Below are 17,296 nucleotides of genomic sequence, written 5' to 3'. Positions count from 1 at the left end.
GCATGGGAGCGTGGATGATCTTCGAACCTAGCCCCGAGCTTCTGACTCCTGCTCTGGCTCTGCTCAGTGGCATGGTTCTGAGTTGATTGGCCTGCTCCAGACACCTCTCGAACCCTGCCGTACCAGGACACGTGGGGATCCCGTCGCTTTCTCACCAGTAAGCTTCAGGGACTTTCCCTCCCCCCCCCCCCTCCCCACATCGTTCCCTTGACCTGGAAGGGCCTCAGAGTTTTCCCGTCTACTCGGCCACACGTTCTACGTTCTACGAAAGCCCAGGCACCTGGCCAGGAAACTTTGCTCTACTCCACGGGAAAGGTATCGGGGTGATGACCTTGGAACCTTCTCTCGTCTCTCTCTCTCTCTCTCTCTCTACAGGTTGGCTGAGGAAAAAGAAGGACACTCCTTCTTTCCTCCCCAACTTCCCAGTGGCCCTTCCCTCCAATTATGGGGACCTCTCAGTCCAACCCCCCTATACACACCCAAAGACTGCCTTCCGCAACAGCTTCTTCTATTCCCACGCCCATTCTACCCGAGGGAGGCAGCAGGAACTGAGGGCATAGTCTGAGTCCACGTCCCATTCTCTATGTCCAGCCTCACAGATTGAGAGGCATCTCAGGTTTCTTTTTCCACTGACCTAACCACCTTTACTCCCCGACATACGCCACAAACTTCAAAAAAAAAAAATAGATACAGGTCCACAAACCCCTCAAAAAGACCTCGTTAACCTGACATTTAAGGTCTTTAATAATAGAGACAAGGAGACCCAAATCCAAAATCAAAGGTGAGATCAGGCCAAGACTGAGGCCCAGTAGGAGGCCTTCCAGCTCCTAGCCACCGCTTTCTAACCCTAAAGAAGTGCCAGTCCTCCAACCATGGGTAAGTCAGGGGCTAAGCCTCCTCCAGGCCCATGCTTCAAATGCAGCAAAGAAGGACACTGAGCCAAATCCTGCTCAAACCCGAGACCCCCGGCTGGGCCCTGCCCAAGGTGTGGAAGGGAAGGCCACTGGAAATCAGACTGTAGTCTGGCCTCAGCCAGTCCAGCATGGCCGCCCTCTGGATCCAGTTTGGAGCTCCCACACCTCCTGGGACTGGCCACCGAAGAAGCTGCCCAGGCCCTGACAGGGCCCCACAGACTTACATCACCAGGACAGAGCCTTGGGGAACGACTGTGGTGGCAGGTAAGCCGATCTCCTTTTTAATTGACGATGGGGCCACTTATTCCGCCCTCTCTGAATTCGCTGGGACCCTTGTCCCCTCCTCAGTCTCTATTATGGGGGTTAACAGATCAGTCTCAGCCATTAGCCACCTCACGTCTACACTGCATCTTACTAAATTCCCCCATTCACTCTTTTCTCATTCTACCTCGGTGCCCAGCCAGGACTACCATGCATCCCCTCATAAAACCCAGTTGTCCCAAACCACAGTCACCTACCTCAGTCTCACTCTCTCGACCCACACGGCCGAGCCATTCCTGGGACTGTAAACACCTTATCTCCTCTATGATCTTTATCTCTAGGAAAAATGTAATGGTTTAGAATTCAAGCAGCTAGATGCCTGGAAACAGACTTCAGGGCCTACTCCCTCCTCCCCCTGCCTTTTCTCCAGCCTCATCTTCCACTGCTCCTTTCCTTCCCTTTCTCTTTCCCCTTGGATAACAGCCCATTCTAATATTCATTCCCACTTTCACTGCAACACAATCTCAATCACTCATCTCTCACCCCTTATTGGTAGCACCATGGTGACTACCCTCTCAGCTTGGAGTGCGGAACTAGAAAAAGGAATCTCATACCCTTTAGTCCACCTCTTCTCCCTACACCTTTCAGCTTGTCTCCATGATCAGGGATTTTTCTTCCTCTGTGGGGAAAACACATACATCCGTCTCCCCATCAGCTGGACAGGAACCTGTACTCTCATCTATCTCTCACCCAATGTAGATGTAGCCCCCAATGATCAGTCTTTACCTGTCCTCATAACCCATCATATCTGACACAAAAGAGGAGTCCAGATAATCCCTCTTCTCCTAACCCTCGGCATCACAGCAGAGGTTGGAACTGCCATAGGGAGCTTAACCACTGCTCTATCATACTTTGAAACCCTGTCTCAGTTGGGTCAAGTTTCTAAACTTTCTAAATCTCCATTTTCCAGCTAAAGAAAATAAAATAGGATTCCACTGAGTCTCTTATCTACCTACTCCAGGACTTCTGTGAGGATCAAATGAATGAGGCACAGGAAAACACTTCACAGACATTTGGTTAAAGTATAAAATGTTTGCACCTGGTATAAAGTATGTCATGTTCCTGGGCTGCAGAAACTGCAAGGAGGCTAGTCACTAGGGAGAGGAAGCCGGGTGTTGCTACATGATGTCATTAGCTGGGCCCATGAAGACCATTTCTGGGCTGGGCAAGGCTGTGGGCCACATTTTGCGCAAAATTAAGTTATTCCAATGTGCCCCTGGAATACCTCAAGAGTTTGTTCTTTCTCCTTACAAAAGAGAAATTTTAGACTAATCAGGCCTATCTAATAAGTTTGATGTACATGGGAAGCTTTGTCAGATAAAGAAATAATAACTATGTTCTATTTGTATACATATATTTTTACTATTAAAGTAGATGTTCTAGAGATTATATAAGAAGTCTGCAGTTTTTTGTCAGTTGTATTATAATCAGATCTACACAGTCATTGCCTTATTCTGATGCTTCTAAATTATAGATCTGAAAATTTATAACTGAATTGACACTTCATCCCCTGGTAAGGGAAGCCTCATAATCAGTCATAAGCTGTATTGACCAGGTAAAAAAGAGACAAAATGGGCTGTGCCAACAGCATTCCCCAAGATTACCCACTAGGGTGGCTCCTTAACAATTGATCCACTTTTACGGGCAATGATCAAAAGAAAAAAAAAAAGCATCCTGAATTATAACACTATTCTCCAATTAGATTTGTTTTTGAAAAAATGAAGACAAATGGAGTGAAAAACCTTATATTCAGATATTTATTGCCCTTTACAAAGATAGGGATTTAAGGAAGTCTTCTAGGATAGTCCTTAATTGTCACAATGTCTGATGAATTAAAGGATGCCTTCCTCACAGCCCCTGCAAGAAGCTGGCTTCTGTCCCTAGTAAATAAAACAGAATCCATCCAGAGGGTGGAACAGCCTGTTTCCTAGCTCACTTCACTGCTGTCACTCAAAGTGCAGCTGCTCCATATAACCCCTCCTCCACTGCAGAACTGCTAGCACTCACCAGTCAGGAGCCAAGAGTTGGTCAAAGGATTAACTCTGACCTTCAGTAAGTTACTGAAACAGAAACTCATGGAAACTAGGCCCACTTCCTCTTGCCTGAGAACAAAGCATTCCTTCTGTAGCTGCCCTTCAACCGCCACACCCTTTATCTATAGTCAGCACCCTTTACGACTTTAGCCGATTATCTAAGTCCACATGACCCGTTCAGCCCCCACCCCTCCTAGGCATCTCCCCTTCTAGAAACCACATATAAGGAACGCTGTAAAAAATAAAATTTCGAGGCTTGATCAGAAACCCTTTTGTCTTGCCTCCATTCTTTGCGTCCCTTGTCTGTCTCTCATTCTCTTAGGTGTGCCGCCTCGGTACCCCTGTTAGAAGACCCCGCTGGCCGGGGCATTTCTGGTGCCCAACGTGGGGCCCGAGGGTCGGCTCTCCGGGGAACATCTGCACATGGGTCCGGCCAGACACCCTCTTGAGTCGCCGCAGAACTCACCGTGAATGAAGACTCGTCCCTTGATCGCCGCGGAGCTGCCTGTCCGTGAGTATGATCGCAGTTGAGTTTTGTAGATGTTCTTTTCAGACAAAGATTTAAGAGTGAATTCCTTGTGAGAACGAAATTTTATGCCCTTTGACGGATTTCCTACACTTTGAGCTTCTCGATTCAACCCCTAGTCCGCTAATAAGCACTCGTCTCACCGATCCGGGAAGAGTTAAGGGTACCTCGATCTGGCTGAGCGAGAACGCTGAATCACCCTGAGGAGTATTTTGTCTCTGGTCGGTTCCTCATCACGTCTCTCGAAAACCCTGAGCTCGCTTTGTCTTAGTGGTCGTTAACCTGGCATGGGGCTTATACATCCCGACCTATGATACTCGAGCCGGGGCCTTTGGGCAAACGGAGATCGTTGACGAGACAACTGTCCTAGGCAACGGAAACTCAGGGCTGACCTGGTACAGGGTTTATACGTCCCAGAGGCTTACGCGGAGGAGGCAAAAAATTGAGAAGCTCCCGCATCAACATGGGCACCTCTCTCAGTTCTCACGAGGTATTCCTCGATGGGCTCAAGGAGTCCCTCAGGACGCGAGGAGTAAGGGTAAAAAGAAAGGATCTTAGACATTTCTTCTCTTTTATTCATGAAACATGTCCCTGGTTTCCACTAGAGGGCACCATCGATTCAAAGCGATGGAAAAGAGTGGGCAACGCCCTTCAGGATTATTATGAGACTTTTGGCCCAGAGAAAATCCCTATATAACCTTATACATGACAGTCTTAAAAGATAGTTCCCGCCCGCCCTCGGCTTGTCCGTCGGTCATGGTAAATATGCCAGAAGACCCAACCTCATCCTACCCCTAGCACTAAGGTCCCCGGTATCTATCCCTCACTTAAAGGTTTAAATAAGACCCCCTTAGATGATAAACTCTCCCCGGAAGATCAAGAAACCCTTGATGAACAGGCTGCTCATTGCCACGACGGTGAAGATCCCTGGGGTCTCACTGCTCCTGCTCTTCAAGAGCCTCCTAATAAAGCTTACAAACTCCCACCCTATAACCCCCTCACCCTTTACTATCCTCCTCCTTTCCGTGCTACAGCTCCAAATCTACCCTTTAATTCTGACCCCATCAGACAAGCTAAAGTCTCTCTTATCCGAGACATATCCTCTTTAAAAGAAATCCTCCAACAAAAATGAGAACACCTCCAGCTTATTAAAGAAGTCCAAGCCCTCGAGGCAGAACTTATCACCCTCTCTACTAACCCAAAAAACCTGAAATCAAAAACCACCCTCCACGCTTTTCCCGTCACCTGCAGTCAGGGTTCCCGCCCTACAGTCATTGAGGAAGAAGAAGAAGGCTCTGACTCTCAAACTCAAAATCCAGACTCAGACAATGAAGCTTCAGACACTGAAGACCCCAACCCTAGCCAGAGTAACACATCTGAACAAAAATACCGCCGCCTTAATCTTAAACATCTTAAAGATCTTAAAGCCGCGGTCAGTAACTATGGCCCTACGGCCCCATTTACCATCGCCCTTCTCGAAAGCTCAAGTGACAAATGGCTCACACCTAATGACTGGCTATCCTTAGCTCGAGCCACGCTCTCAGGAGGTGATTATGTCCTTTGGCGTACAGACTTTGTTGAAAACTGCCGAGAAACAGCCCAAAGTAATAATGAAAGTAAAAGCTCCCGCTCGTGGACCAGAGATAAACTTCTTGGTTGACCCCCCTATGAAACCAATGAACTCCAGGCCAAATTTCCCCCTGGTTTACTAGCGCAAATCCAAATCGCCGGTCTTAAGGCTTGGCGCTGTCTCCCCCCTAAGGATTCTGCCACTACCTCGCTAGCCAAAATTCGCCAAGGAGCAGAAGAGCCTTACAGTGATTTTATCAGCCGCCTCACGGACGCCGCTGAAAGATTAGTGGGGGGAAGTGAAACGGAAAGTGCCTTTGTGAAGCATCTCGCTTATGAGAATGCTAACCCTATCTGTCAAGAGACGATAAGACCTCATCGATGTGGCAATCTCTCTGATTATATTAAACTCTGCTCCGGTATAGGTACCTCCCACGCCATTGGATTGGCTATAGGAGCGGCTCTAGAAAATTTTACCCCAAAACAGCCAAATACACAACAAAAAACCTGCTTTAATTGCAAACAGCCAGGACACTTCATAAAGTATTGCCCCAGTGGCAAACAACCACGGGCTACCCCAAAGACCGCTTGCCCTCGGTGCCGATGCGGTCTCCACTGGGCTAAGGAATGTCACTCAAAAACAGATATCGAGGGTAAAGCCCTTCCACCCCGGCAGGGAAACTCCTCGAGGGGCCAGCCCCGGGCCCCGAATACGGTACCGAACCAAGGGGCCATCCATCAGGTTCGTCCCGCAACAGATTCTTCCCGCCCAGGCATCAGCTCCCTCTGCCACGACACCCCAGGAAGCACAGGACTGGACCTCTGTTCCGCCTCGATACAATATTAATACCAGATCAAGGCATTCAACTTATTTCCACTGAGGCTTTTGGACCCTTGCCTCCAGAAACATTTGGTTTGATCTTAGGGCGTGGTAGTTCATCCTTGGCCGGCCTTCAGGTTACCCCAGGGGTCATTGACAATGATTACACAGGACAGATTACCATTCTAGCTTCAGCCCCCTCAGGGCCCATATACATTTCCAAAGGACAAAGAATAGCTCAGCTTATCTTACTTCCCCTAAACTCCACCAATAAAAGTAATATTCAACAACCTAGGTTGGATTCTGCCTTCGGTTCCTCTGATATCTATTAGGTTCAACAGATTACCACTGAGAGGCCACTACTCACTCTTGAATTAGACGGAAAATTTTTTAAAGGTTTAGTAGATACAGGGGCAGACGCCACGGTAATATCGGCCCGATACTGGCCCCCCAGTTGGCCCTGTGAAGCCTCTGTAACACATCTTAAAGGCATTGGCCAACCTACCAACCCAAAACAGAGCGCAAAAATCCTAACCTGGAAAGATACTGAGGGTAACTCAGGGCAAGTCCAACCTTATATTGTCCCAGGACTACCTGTTAACCTATGGGGACGAGACATTCTATCTCAATTAAAGCTCATTATGTGTAGCCCCAATGAAATTATTACCCAACAAATGCTTAACCAAGGCTTTTTACCAGGACAAGGACTAGGAAAAAATAATCAAGGCATCAAACAACCACTTTCTATAACACCCAAAAATGACCGATTAGGACTAGGAAATCAAAATTTTCCATGACGGTCATTGACTTTCCTGTACCCCACGCAGATAAGATCAAATGGAAATCTGATTCCCCTGTGTGGGTAGATCAATGGCCATTAACTAACGAGAAACTTACAGCTGCCTCAAAGTTAGTAAAGGAGCAATTGGCCGCTGGACATCTAGAACCTACAACCTCTCCATGGAACACTCAGCCTGTCCCCTTGCCTAGCCTTGATTACATTGCTGGGCGTAGTAAACGGGCTGTCCAATTATCTCTGGAGCCGTAGCTTCCAGCACAGCAGGTCTAGGAGTAGCAATACACTCCTACACAAAACTCTCTAATCAATTAATTGATGATGTCCAAGCTCTTTCAGGGACCATTAGTGATCTTCAGGACCAAATTGATTCTTTAGCAGAAGTCGTATTACAAAATAGTAGAGGGTTAGATTTACTCACGGTAGAACAGGGAGGGATATGTTTGGCTCTACAGGAACGATGCTGCTTCTACACCAACAAGTCTGGCATTGTCCGAGACAAGATCAAGAAGCTACAAGAAGACCTCGTCAAGAGACGAAAAGAGCTATTTGAGAACCCGCTCTGGAGTGGACTTAATGGACTCCTCCCCTACCTCCTCCCCATCCTTGGTCCCCTTGTTGGTTTTCTCCTTATTCTTACATTTGGCCCTTGGGCATTTAGAAAAATAACCGACCTCGTAAAACAGCAAATAGATTCAGCTTTAGCAAAACCCATTTAGATTCATTATCAACGCCTGGAAATGGCCGATAGGTGGGACTTGGTTTACCAAGAGTTCGAGCACCTCCGGACCCAGACTCGCTCCTTCCCTACGGGGACAGCATCTTAACCAGAGGGATGCTTACCTACGCTCTAGCCAGAGCCAGAGGTATGGGTATCGAACCGGGTGCAGAGCAAAGCATTGCAAGGGAAGGTTGGGATATTTTTCCAACCTCCTCTGGATTTCCCTGAGAGTATACCTGGTTTGCATAGAGGTTGACATCGATAAATATAATGGCTCTGCCACTCCTCCCCAAAGGATGTCAAGAGCCACGCACGGTGGGTATGCAAAGCCCATGGGAGGAACCAGGTCAATGTCTCCTCGGTCAATTAATGCCCACTCCCGTTTCTTAAACAGAGAGGGAGGAGATGTCAGGAGCCAAGAGTTGGTCAAAGGATTAACTCTGACCTTCAGTAAGTTACTGAAACAGAAACTCATGGAAACTAGGCCCACTTCCTCTTGCCTGAGAACAAAGCATTCCTTCTGTAGCTGCCCTTCAACCGCCACACCCTTTATCTATAGTCAGCACCCTTTACGACTTTAGCCAATTATCTAAGTCCACATGACCCGTTCAGCCCCCACCCCTCCTAGGCATCTCCCCTTCTAGAAACCACATATAAGGAACGCTGTAAAAAATAAAATTTTGAGGCTTGGTCAGAAACCCTTTTGTCTTGCTTCCATTCTTTGCGTCCCTTGTCTGTCTCTCATTCTCTTAGGTGTGCCGCCTCGGTACCCCTGTTAGAAGACCCCGCTGGCCGGGGCACTCACCCTAACTTGTAGCCCTGTCACTACCAGGAAGGGAACTCAAAATCATCCAAACCCTAGCATGTTGTCTCTGAGGGAAGTATCTAACAGGAAGCCTGGTAAAGAAATTATTTGGATACACGTTTCCTTTTCTATGTCTGATCTGGCCCTTTGCAAATAAAAACTGGGTTGGTTTTCCAAAGATCCTAGCAAATTCACACAGGGGTTTAACCACACTGCTTTACTGAAACAGGTAGAATAAAATGTTCCCCAAAATTACACCATCGAGTCAAGCCCTACCAGAACAAATTGCTCTATCAAGTTAAACCCCGCCAGAATTATGGCAGTTATCAACAGGTAATTCTAAAACAATGGTCTAAGAACTACCCTGACTTCTTTTAAATATTTTTTATAAGTGTTCTTTTAAAAAATTTTTTTGGTTAATCTTCACCTGAGTATATTTTTCCATTGATTTGTAGAGAGAGTGGGAAGAAGAGGGAGAGACAGAGAGAAACATTGATGTGAGAGATACCTCGATTGGTTGCCTCCTGTACACACCAGGCCCAGGGCCAGGGAACCTGCAACTGAAGTACGTGCCCTTGACTGGAATCCACTGAGCCAAACCGACTAGGGCTAATTTTTTTTTTTTAAATCCAAAGCCAAGCCATCAATAACAGCTCATTCATGAACTTTAAAGCTTTGACAGTCTCAATAACTAGCTGGGAAAGTCCCTTCCTGCATCTCATAATAAGTGTTGCATAATCCCAGAACGATTCGAGTTGCTAACATATACCCGGACATCAGTATTCCAAAAAAGTTTAAAGCCAGCCAACCGACACCCTGATTTAAACCCCACCTTTGGGGCATAGAACCTGAGGCCCTATCTCAGTGCTCTCACCCTCTGTAGAACCTCAATAAATATGCCTTTGCTTTTATCAGTGTCCCTGGTCTAAATTCTTTTATCTCAGGAGACAAGCACACAAACTCATCAATAACATTATGACCTAATGAAGTGATTTACAGACTGTTCTCTTCCACTGCTGCACTGTAAATGAAAAGCAGTGCATATAGAAGAGGCTAGGGCTTATCCTGATAAATTAGCCAGTCATCATGCTAAATCAACACTGCATATATAGACTGGGGGAGATGCAATCCCAGATCAGGACCCTAATTAAGTCTATCAAACTGGGACAGATGAAGAACAAGAGGGAAAGGACCGCTGGACCTTTATACTAGGTGCAGTGGTTAATAATGCGGATTTTTTTTTTTAATAGATGGGTTTACACATATGTTGATATACAGTATATGCGATTTGATATGTATGCTATTTTTTTGTATTGACAACAAGCTTCAAAACTTCATATGTCAAATTTGCTGAAGGTGTTAACATCATAGATATTTTTACGCTTAAAAATGTCGAATTTCATGCCAAAAAAAAAAAGAGCATTTGTGGGAAGTTTTAATTCATTACTTTATTTTGAAGAAAAGTGCTGCTGGATACTTCGGGAAGCTTATAGTGAACATGCTCCATCTCAAGATACTTGTGAACCCTGGTTTAAATGCTTTAAAAGTGATGATTTCAATGTGAAAGACAAAGAACGTCCAGGTCAACCAAAAAAGTTTGAAGACCAACAATTACAAGTATTAGTGGATGAAGATGCATGTCAAACTAAAAAACAATTTGCAGAAAGATTAAACGTTGCTCAGCAAACAATTTTGATCCTTTACAAGCAACGGAAAAGATTTTAAAGGAAGGAAAATGGGTGTCACATCAACTGAATGAAAGACAAATGGAAAACCGAAAAGTCATCAGTAAAATGTTGCTTCAATGGCATGAAAGAAAGTCTTTTTCGCATCGAATTGTGACTGGCGATGAAAAGTGAATTTATTTTGAGAATCCCAAATGCACAAAATCATGGGTTGATCCAGGTCAACCATCAACATCGACTGCAAGGCCAAAAAGCTTTTGAAAGAAGACAATGCTCTGCGGTTTGGTGGGATCAAGAAGGTATGGTGTATTATGAGCTTCTAAAACCAAGTGAAACTGTTAATACTGATCGATACCGACAACAAATAATCAATTTGAACCATGCTTTGATCGTGAACTGACCAGAATGTGCCAGAATACACGGCAAAGTAATTTTGCTTCATGATGACGCACCATCACACACTTCAAAACCAGTTAAAGAAGGACACATATGTACTTATTATTTGTAATACTTTAAACAATAAAAATAATAATAATAATAATAATAATAATAATAATAAAAACACTAGTTAAAGACATGTTAACAGATCTTGCCTGGGAACTATTAATACACCTGCTATATTCACCAGACCTTGCCCCTTCAGATTACCACTTGTTCCGATCGATGGCACATGCACTTTCTGAGCAGCACTTCAAAACATACGACACAGTGGAAAATTGGGTCTCTGAATGGTTTGCCTCAAAACGAGAAAAGTTCTGTTGGGACGGTATCCACAAATTACCTGAAAGGTGGAGGAAATGTGTAGCTAGCGATGGACATTACTTTGAATAAAGCACTTTAGATGTTTCTCTTGAAATTATTGTGTTTTCTTTTATTACAAAATCCGCATTATTAACCGGTACACTAGTAGTTACTTATCTCATAGAAGGCATGACAAAATATACTATTAAGCCTGTTAATTATAACAAAATAAAAAAGGTTACTTTAAAAAAAAAAAAAGATTTAACTCCTCCCTTTTCCTGGAGTGATTAACAAAAGCATTAGGAAAGTACACAAAACCCCCTTGAGTCTGTTAAGGGCCCTACACGCCCAGCACTTCAGGAAATGCCTTTTCAGGAAATGTCTTTTATCCAGGAGGCAACCCCTGTCAGCACGAGAAAGTTACAAAAACTAGCCTTGGGACCCCAGACCCTCACTGAGCAACTGAGAGAGATAGCTTTCAGTGTTTTTAACAACCAAGGCAGGGAAGAGGAAGAGCAAAAAGCCACCAGATGGAAACAAAAGGCATAATCACTTGATAGCTGCAGCTTTAAATCCTATGCTATTCCTGTAGACAAGAAGGACACCTAAAGGAGTGCCTACCACTAACGCAGGACCGACTCCCTCCAGGACCATGCCCCATCGGCACGAGGAAAGGCCTTTGGAAAAGTGAGTGTCCCAGGCTTCCAAGGGAACTTAGTGCCTCCAAACCAAAGATGTTTAAAACACCTGAGAACTGATGGTGCCTGAGGCCTCCTACTGCCCCCACCGACCGGCTGAAACCATCACACCAGAGGAGTCTCCTGGTGGCCCTTGATGAGACAGGTAAGCCCATTCATTTTCATTAGACATAGGGACTGCTTGCTCTGCTCTGACTCACTCACCAGGGCCTCTTTCTTCCAAAACCTATTGGATCACTGGGGTGAATGGGCATCCTCAATGCTACCATTTCATTCAACCCCTCGGCTGCTGCCTCAGGAATATCACTTTTAGTCCTAATTTTCTTGTAGTTCCAGGGTGCTCCATTCCCTTATTAGGGAGGGTCAGCTTGTCTAGTCTAGAAGTGACCATAGAAGATAATAAACTCTCATTGTTACTCCTGATGGCCAACCTAACTTCTCACCCCGAACCAAAACTTAATAATATTCTACAACAAGCTTGTCAAACTCGAAAGGCTAACACGGGCCAAATAAACAAGTTTTTAAGTTTATGTGGTCCGCAAAAAAAAAAACCAAACGCTTCCATTTTCATAGAAAGTAGGTTTATTTCCATAGAGACATGCTTGAATACAAAGGGCTGCAATAAACAAGTGATCATTAACATAAAATAATAGAACATTTTAATAAAAATTAATATTTTTTTTCTTGAACATTAACTTACCAGACACTGAGTAACTGCACAAATTAATAAGTGTAATACAAATAAACCTATTTTTCTTGTTCTCCAAAAGCGAAATACTTCCTGTTGCTCACACCAAACAAGTCAGTACAAGGCTGGCGTGGCAATGGGCTACTGAAATATTCGCCGCTAGTATTAGTGGAGAGAAACGGTGCAGCCCGCGCCTAAGGCCCGTAAGGGAAATGACTGCAACACCTTTATAGTAATCAGTCATTAGCGAACATGATAGTTCGTTATTAATAATTATGTATAACAGGATATTGTAAAAATGAAGTTACGAAATTTTTATTAAAACGCTTCTTACATACCGTTATATTGACTGGGCCACAAAAACATTCATTGTGGGCTGCATGCGGCCCGTGGGCCACGAGTTTGAGATGCTTGTTCTAGAATCTGTCCTCTGCTCAGTCAATGCTGAGGAATACCAGGCAGGGCAATAGGAGCAAAACCACAGCCACCCTCCCCTAAACACAGACAGCACCTGTTAACACCTAAGGCTATAAAAGGGATTGGCCCTCTCATTAAATATATACATATCTAAAGCCTGGGCTTCTCAGGCCCTGCCAGTCCCCAGGCATTACCCCTCTTCTCCTAGTACAAAAGCCAAATGGCAAATGCCAGTTTGTGAGAGACCGCAGGGCTGTAAATAAGGCTGTAATTCCGGTACATCCTATAGTTCCAAACCCATACACTGCCTTAAATCCCAGGAGAAGCCAAATATTTTGCTGTATTCAATTTAAAGGATGCCTATTTCTGAACCCTGATTCCCAGTACTTGTTCACATTTGAATGGACGAACCCCCAAACTCGGGAGACTTGCCCATATTCATGGACTGTACTCCCTCAGGGCTTTAGGAACAGTCCCCATTTGTTTGGAAATCCTTGAGCCACAATATGGTGATAATAATTAATTTCTAGTACTAAGAGAGAACTCAGATAAAAATTCCATCCTGGAATTTTAAACTTCCTCGTAAATAGAGGATATAAAGTATCTCCCCAAAAGGCCCAAATAACCTTCCAGGGGTCCAATATCTAGGGTACCTACTTACCTCAGAAGCCCAGACCCTGTCACCCCAAAAGAAGCAAGCCATACTGGCTCTCAGAATCCCAAAAAGTAAACAACAGCTTGGAGAATTTTTAGGAATCGCTGGCTTCTGCCACCTGCGGATACCAGGTTTGGGGCTAATTGCTAACCCTCTACATAAGGCTTTTAAAAGAAGACAGCAAAGGGCCAATAGACTGGACCCCTGAATGCCAACGTGCCTTTAAGGAATTAATAGTGAAACTGAGCAGTGCATCTGCTTAGGGCTGCCAAATTTAGAAAAACAGGTTCCTGTGCTCACTTCGGCAGCACATACACTAAAATTTGAACGATACAGAGAAGATTAGCATACCACCCAAATTTGTGAAGCGTTCCATATTTTTTTAAAAAAAGAAAGAAAAACGGGTTACTTTGTATACAGCAGAAAGATAGGAAATAACGCTTGGAGTCCCCACCCGAAATTTAAATTGGACTCCTAGCTTACTTTTCAAAATGCTGGATGCTGCTATCGTAGCCGGCTGGCCACATTGTTAACCAGTTGTAGCTGCCACTGCTCTCCTCGTAGGAGAGGTGGATAAACTTACCTAGGACAGCCACTAAAAGCACAAGCCCCCCATCAAGTAAATAAAGGGTTTATCAGTGGCTCCCGGGAGGAAGGCTTAAATAGCAGGCTCTCTTCCTTGACTCTCCTGAATTAACCCTCAAGCCTTGCCAAACTCTCAATCCTACTCCCCTCCTGGTAATAGGAGGGTAGCCCACCAGGTCACACGCCAATGCATAGAAACTATTGAACAAGTCCAGCAGGCCTGACCTAAAAGATGAACCTTTGCCTAAACCTGATGCAGAATAGTTTACGTATGGCAATCATTTTACACAAAATGGGGTCAAAAAGGCAGGTGTGCCATTGTCAGCCTTCAAGAAACAACAAAGGCAAAAGCCTGCCCCCTACGACTTCGGCCCAAAAAGCTGAACTCATAGCACCCACTAAGGCCTTACAACTAGGGGAAAACATCTGAGTTCATATCTACACTGACTCAAAGTATGGGTTTCTAATATTACATGCCCATGCTACTATTTGGGAAGAAAGAGGACCCTGAACAGCTAAAAACTCCCCCCTAAAACACCATATAGGAATTTAGAACTCCTGGCAACTGTAACACTGACGCAAGAAATAACAGTGATACACTGCCAGGGCCACCAAAAGGGAACACAGATATAACCAAAGGCATTACATTGGTAGGTCGGGAAGCTAATATAGCAGCATGGTCTTCCTCACTCACCCTAAAGGCAGCTCTGCTCCCTGACTTCCCTCAGCAACCAGAAGGCCCCTTCTGCATCACCGAGGAAATCTTTGGGGCCTTAAAAAATGGATTCTCTAGAGACCGGCAGGCTGGATATCAAGGGATAATAAACATTTGTTACCTCAAATGCTCCATAATGGCACCCACATAAGGAGAGGTGTTCTTGTCATCCTTGTCTCCCAGCTGGTTATGATATGAGCGCGTTATAAAACAGTACAGGAAGTGGCCCGAGTATACACTCCGCTCTGAAAATAATCTCGAGTTGCCTTCCTCCTCCTCCCTTCCTGGCACCAATACAAACCAGGGTACATACCCTGGGAAAGGTTGGCAAATGGATTTCACTCCGGTGCCTCCTAAAGCTAGATTTAAATATTTGCTAGTATTTGTAAACACTTTTACTGGATGGATTGAAGCCTTTCCTACCAGAACACAAAAAGCTACTAAAATAGCCAAGTACTTACTTAGAAAAATCTTATCTAGGTTTGGACTACCAAGAAGTTTCCAGAGTGACAATGGACCCTCTTTTGTAGCCCAGATTACATAACAGCTAGCTCATGCTTAGGAATCACCTATCGCTTATACTCATGGAGACCTCAATCCTCAAATAAGGTAGAAAAAGCTAATCAAACCCTAAAAAGGACTCTAGCCAAGCTATGCCAAGGAACCTCAAAGTCCTAAAGAAAAGTGAAAAGTTAGCCCCTTTTAACTCACCTACGGCAGAGGCCTTTCTCAGATCTTCCAGCTGATGTCTCACACCGTTAATCTAGGACAAAGAAGTTAAACCAGGTCTATTTAAAAACCTGGCGGGACGACTGTCCTAAGTCCCAGCTACAGCCCAGATGGAAGGGCCCACATCAAGTCCGACTGAGCACCCCAACTGCAGCAAAGCGCCCAGGAATGTAGCCAGTCCCGTTCACAGATGTCAAATTAAACATATTTCCTGTGAGTCCCCACAGAAACCACAACCTGAGACCTACTCTCATGAACCCAACGAGGGCCTCTAACTCCTTTTCAAGAACCTGTTACAAGTAAGTCATGTAATGGCTGGGCCTTGGTGTGATTCTCTCTCATATTTCTGACACTCTTTCTCCTAACCTGTCGGTGTGCCCAGCCTCCATCCACCGGGAAGAGAATTTTTCTGTCCTTGTTGGATTTAATCCTTATCAAATAAAGTCCCAGGTCCTCCACTCCACTCAAATTATTTAAATTTTAACCAACAGCCAAAACCGGTTTGGCTCAGTGGATAGAGCGTCGGCCTGCGGACTGAAAGGTCCCAAGTTCGATTCCGGTCAAGGGCATGTACCTCTCCCTTCCTCTCTGTAAAAAATCAATAAAATATATATATAGCCAAAACCGGTTTGGCTCAGTGGATAGAGCGTCGGTCTGTGGATTGGAGGGTCCCAGGTTCGATTCCGGTCAAGGGCATGTACATTAGTTGCGGGCACATCCCCCGGGGGGTGTGCAGGAGGCAGCTGGTCGATGTCTCTCTCTCATCGATGTTTCTGGCTCTCTATCCCTCTCCCTTCCTCTCTGTAAAAAATCAATAAAATATATATATAATATATATATATATATATATATATATTTATATATATATAAAATTTTAACCAACAATATTTGTCCTTCTTGTTTTCATATTCCTACCATTCTCAAGACCCCTATGAAAAGAATGGAAGACTAATATACTACTAAACGTTTCCAATATCATTGCTGCTGGAAATTAACTTTCTGATTGCTGGATCTGCCTACACAGCTGACCACAAGAGCCCTCCCTCCTCAGTTTCAATCTATAGCCCTCAACTTAAATCTAACTCTACTAGTAGGGTCCCAAAATAATTTTGAAAAGACTAGTGCTTTTTTAGTAAACCTCCTTTCAATTTCTAGCGACTTTCCTCACACCAACCTCACCCTATTTGTTAATCAGACTAATAACTGGTCAGTTTTGAGGCTCTTATACAAGATCCTTACAGAACTTTGCTGTCATATTACATCCAACCAATCCTATATAATAAAGAGGTAATATGCAAATTGATCATCACTCCAACACACAAGATGGCCGCCCCCATGTGGTCAAAGATGGCTGCCCCCAGGTGGACACAAGATGGCCACCACAAGATGGTTGGCAGGGGAGGGCAGTTGTGGACAATCAGGCCAGCAGGGGAGGGCAGTTGGGAGAGACCAGGCCTGCAAGGGAGGGCATTTGGGGGCGATCAGGCCTGCAGGGGAGGGCAGTTAGGGGTGACTGGGCCGGCAGAGGAGGGCAGTTGTGGGGGACCAGGCCAGTAGGGGAGCAGTTAGGCATCAGTCAGGCTGGCAGGGGCGTGGTTAGGGGGTGATCAGGCTGGCAGGCAGAGCGGTTAGGGGCAATCAGGCAGGCAGGCAGGCGAGCAGTTGGGAACCAGCAGTCCTGGGTTCCAGATTGCAGAGGGTGCAGGCTGGGCTGAAGGACACCCCCCACCCCACCCCCGTGCACAAATTTCATACACCGGGCCTCTAGTATATCAATAAACTAAATAATTCTGTCCTATCTCTGATATATCCAAAGACTTCTAACAATATTTTCTGTACCCCCAATCTGACACACTGATGTCCACTAAGCTACAGGGT

The 17,296-nt window shown here is 45.1% G+C and overlaps 1 protein-coding gene and 1 pseudogene across 3 annotated transcripts in view; one reads left to right on the top strand and one right to left on the bottom strand.

The window, feature by feature from the left end:
- Positions 1 to 14,904, bottom strand: part of LOC103286233 (NXPE family member 3-like) — a 53,677-nt gene extending 38,773 nt beyond the window's left edge. The window contains exons 1-2 of one of the 3 annotated variants that reach the window (XM_054714899.1): positions 14,811 to 14,904; positions 3,735 to 3,813 (exon numbers count right to left, since the gene is read on the bottom strand). In XM_054714899.1, coding sequence (XP_054570874.1) covers positions 3,735 to 3,813; positions 14,811 to 14,824 — 93 coding nt within the window. In that variant the 5' untranslated portion in view covers positions 14,825 to 14,904. Of the gene's footprint in view, positions 1 to 3,734; positions 3,814 to 5,610; positions 5,618 to 14,810 lie in introns of those variants that run through there. The other 2 variants (XM_054714900.1, XM_054714901.1) reach the window with 2 other exon arrangements.
- Positions 13,682 to 13,771, top strand: LOC114231619 (U6 spliceosomal RNA; annotated as a pseudogene).
- Positions 14,905 to 17,296: the final 2,392 nt, after the last annotated feature.

The sequence above is a fragment of the Eptesicus fuscus genome, chromosome 4, assembly GCF_027574615.1.
Source record: "Eptesicus fuscus isolate TK198812 chromosome 4, DD_ASM_mEF_20220401, whole genome shotgun sequence".
Classification (NCBI taxonomy): domain Eukaryota; kingdom Metazoa; phylum Chordata; class Mammalia; order Chiroptera; family Vespertilionidae; genus Eptesicus; species Eptesicus fuscus.
Note: the sequence above shows the minus strand (reverse complement) of the source record. Positions and strands in the feature narration are given on the sequence as shown.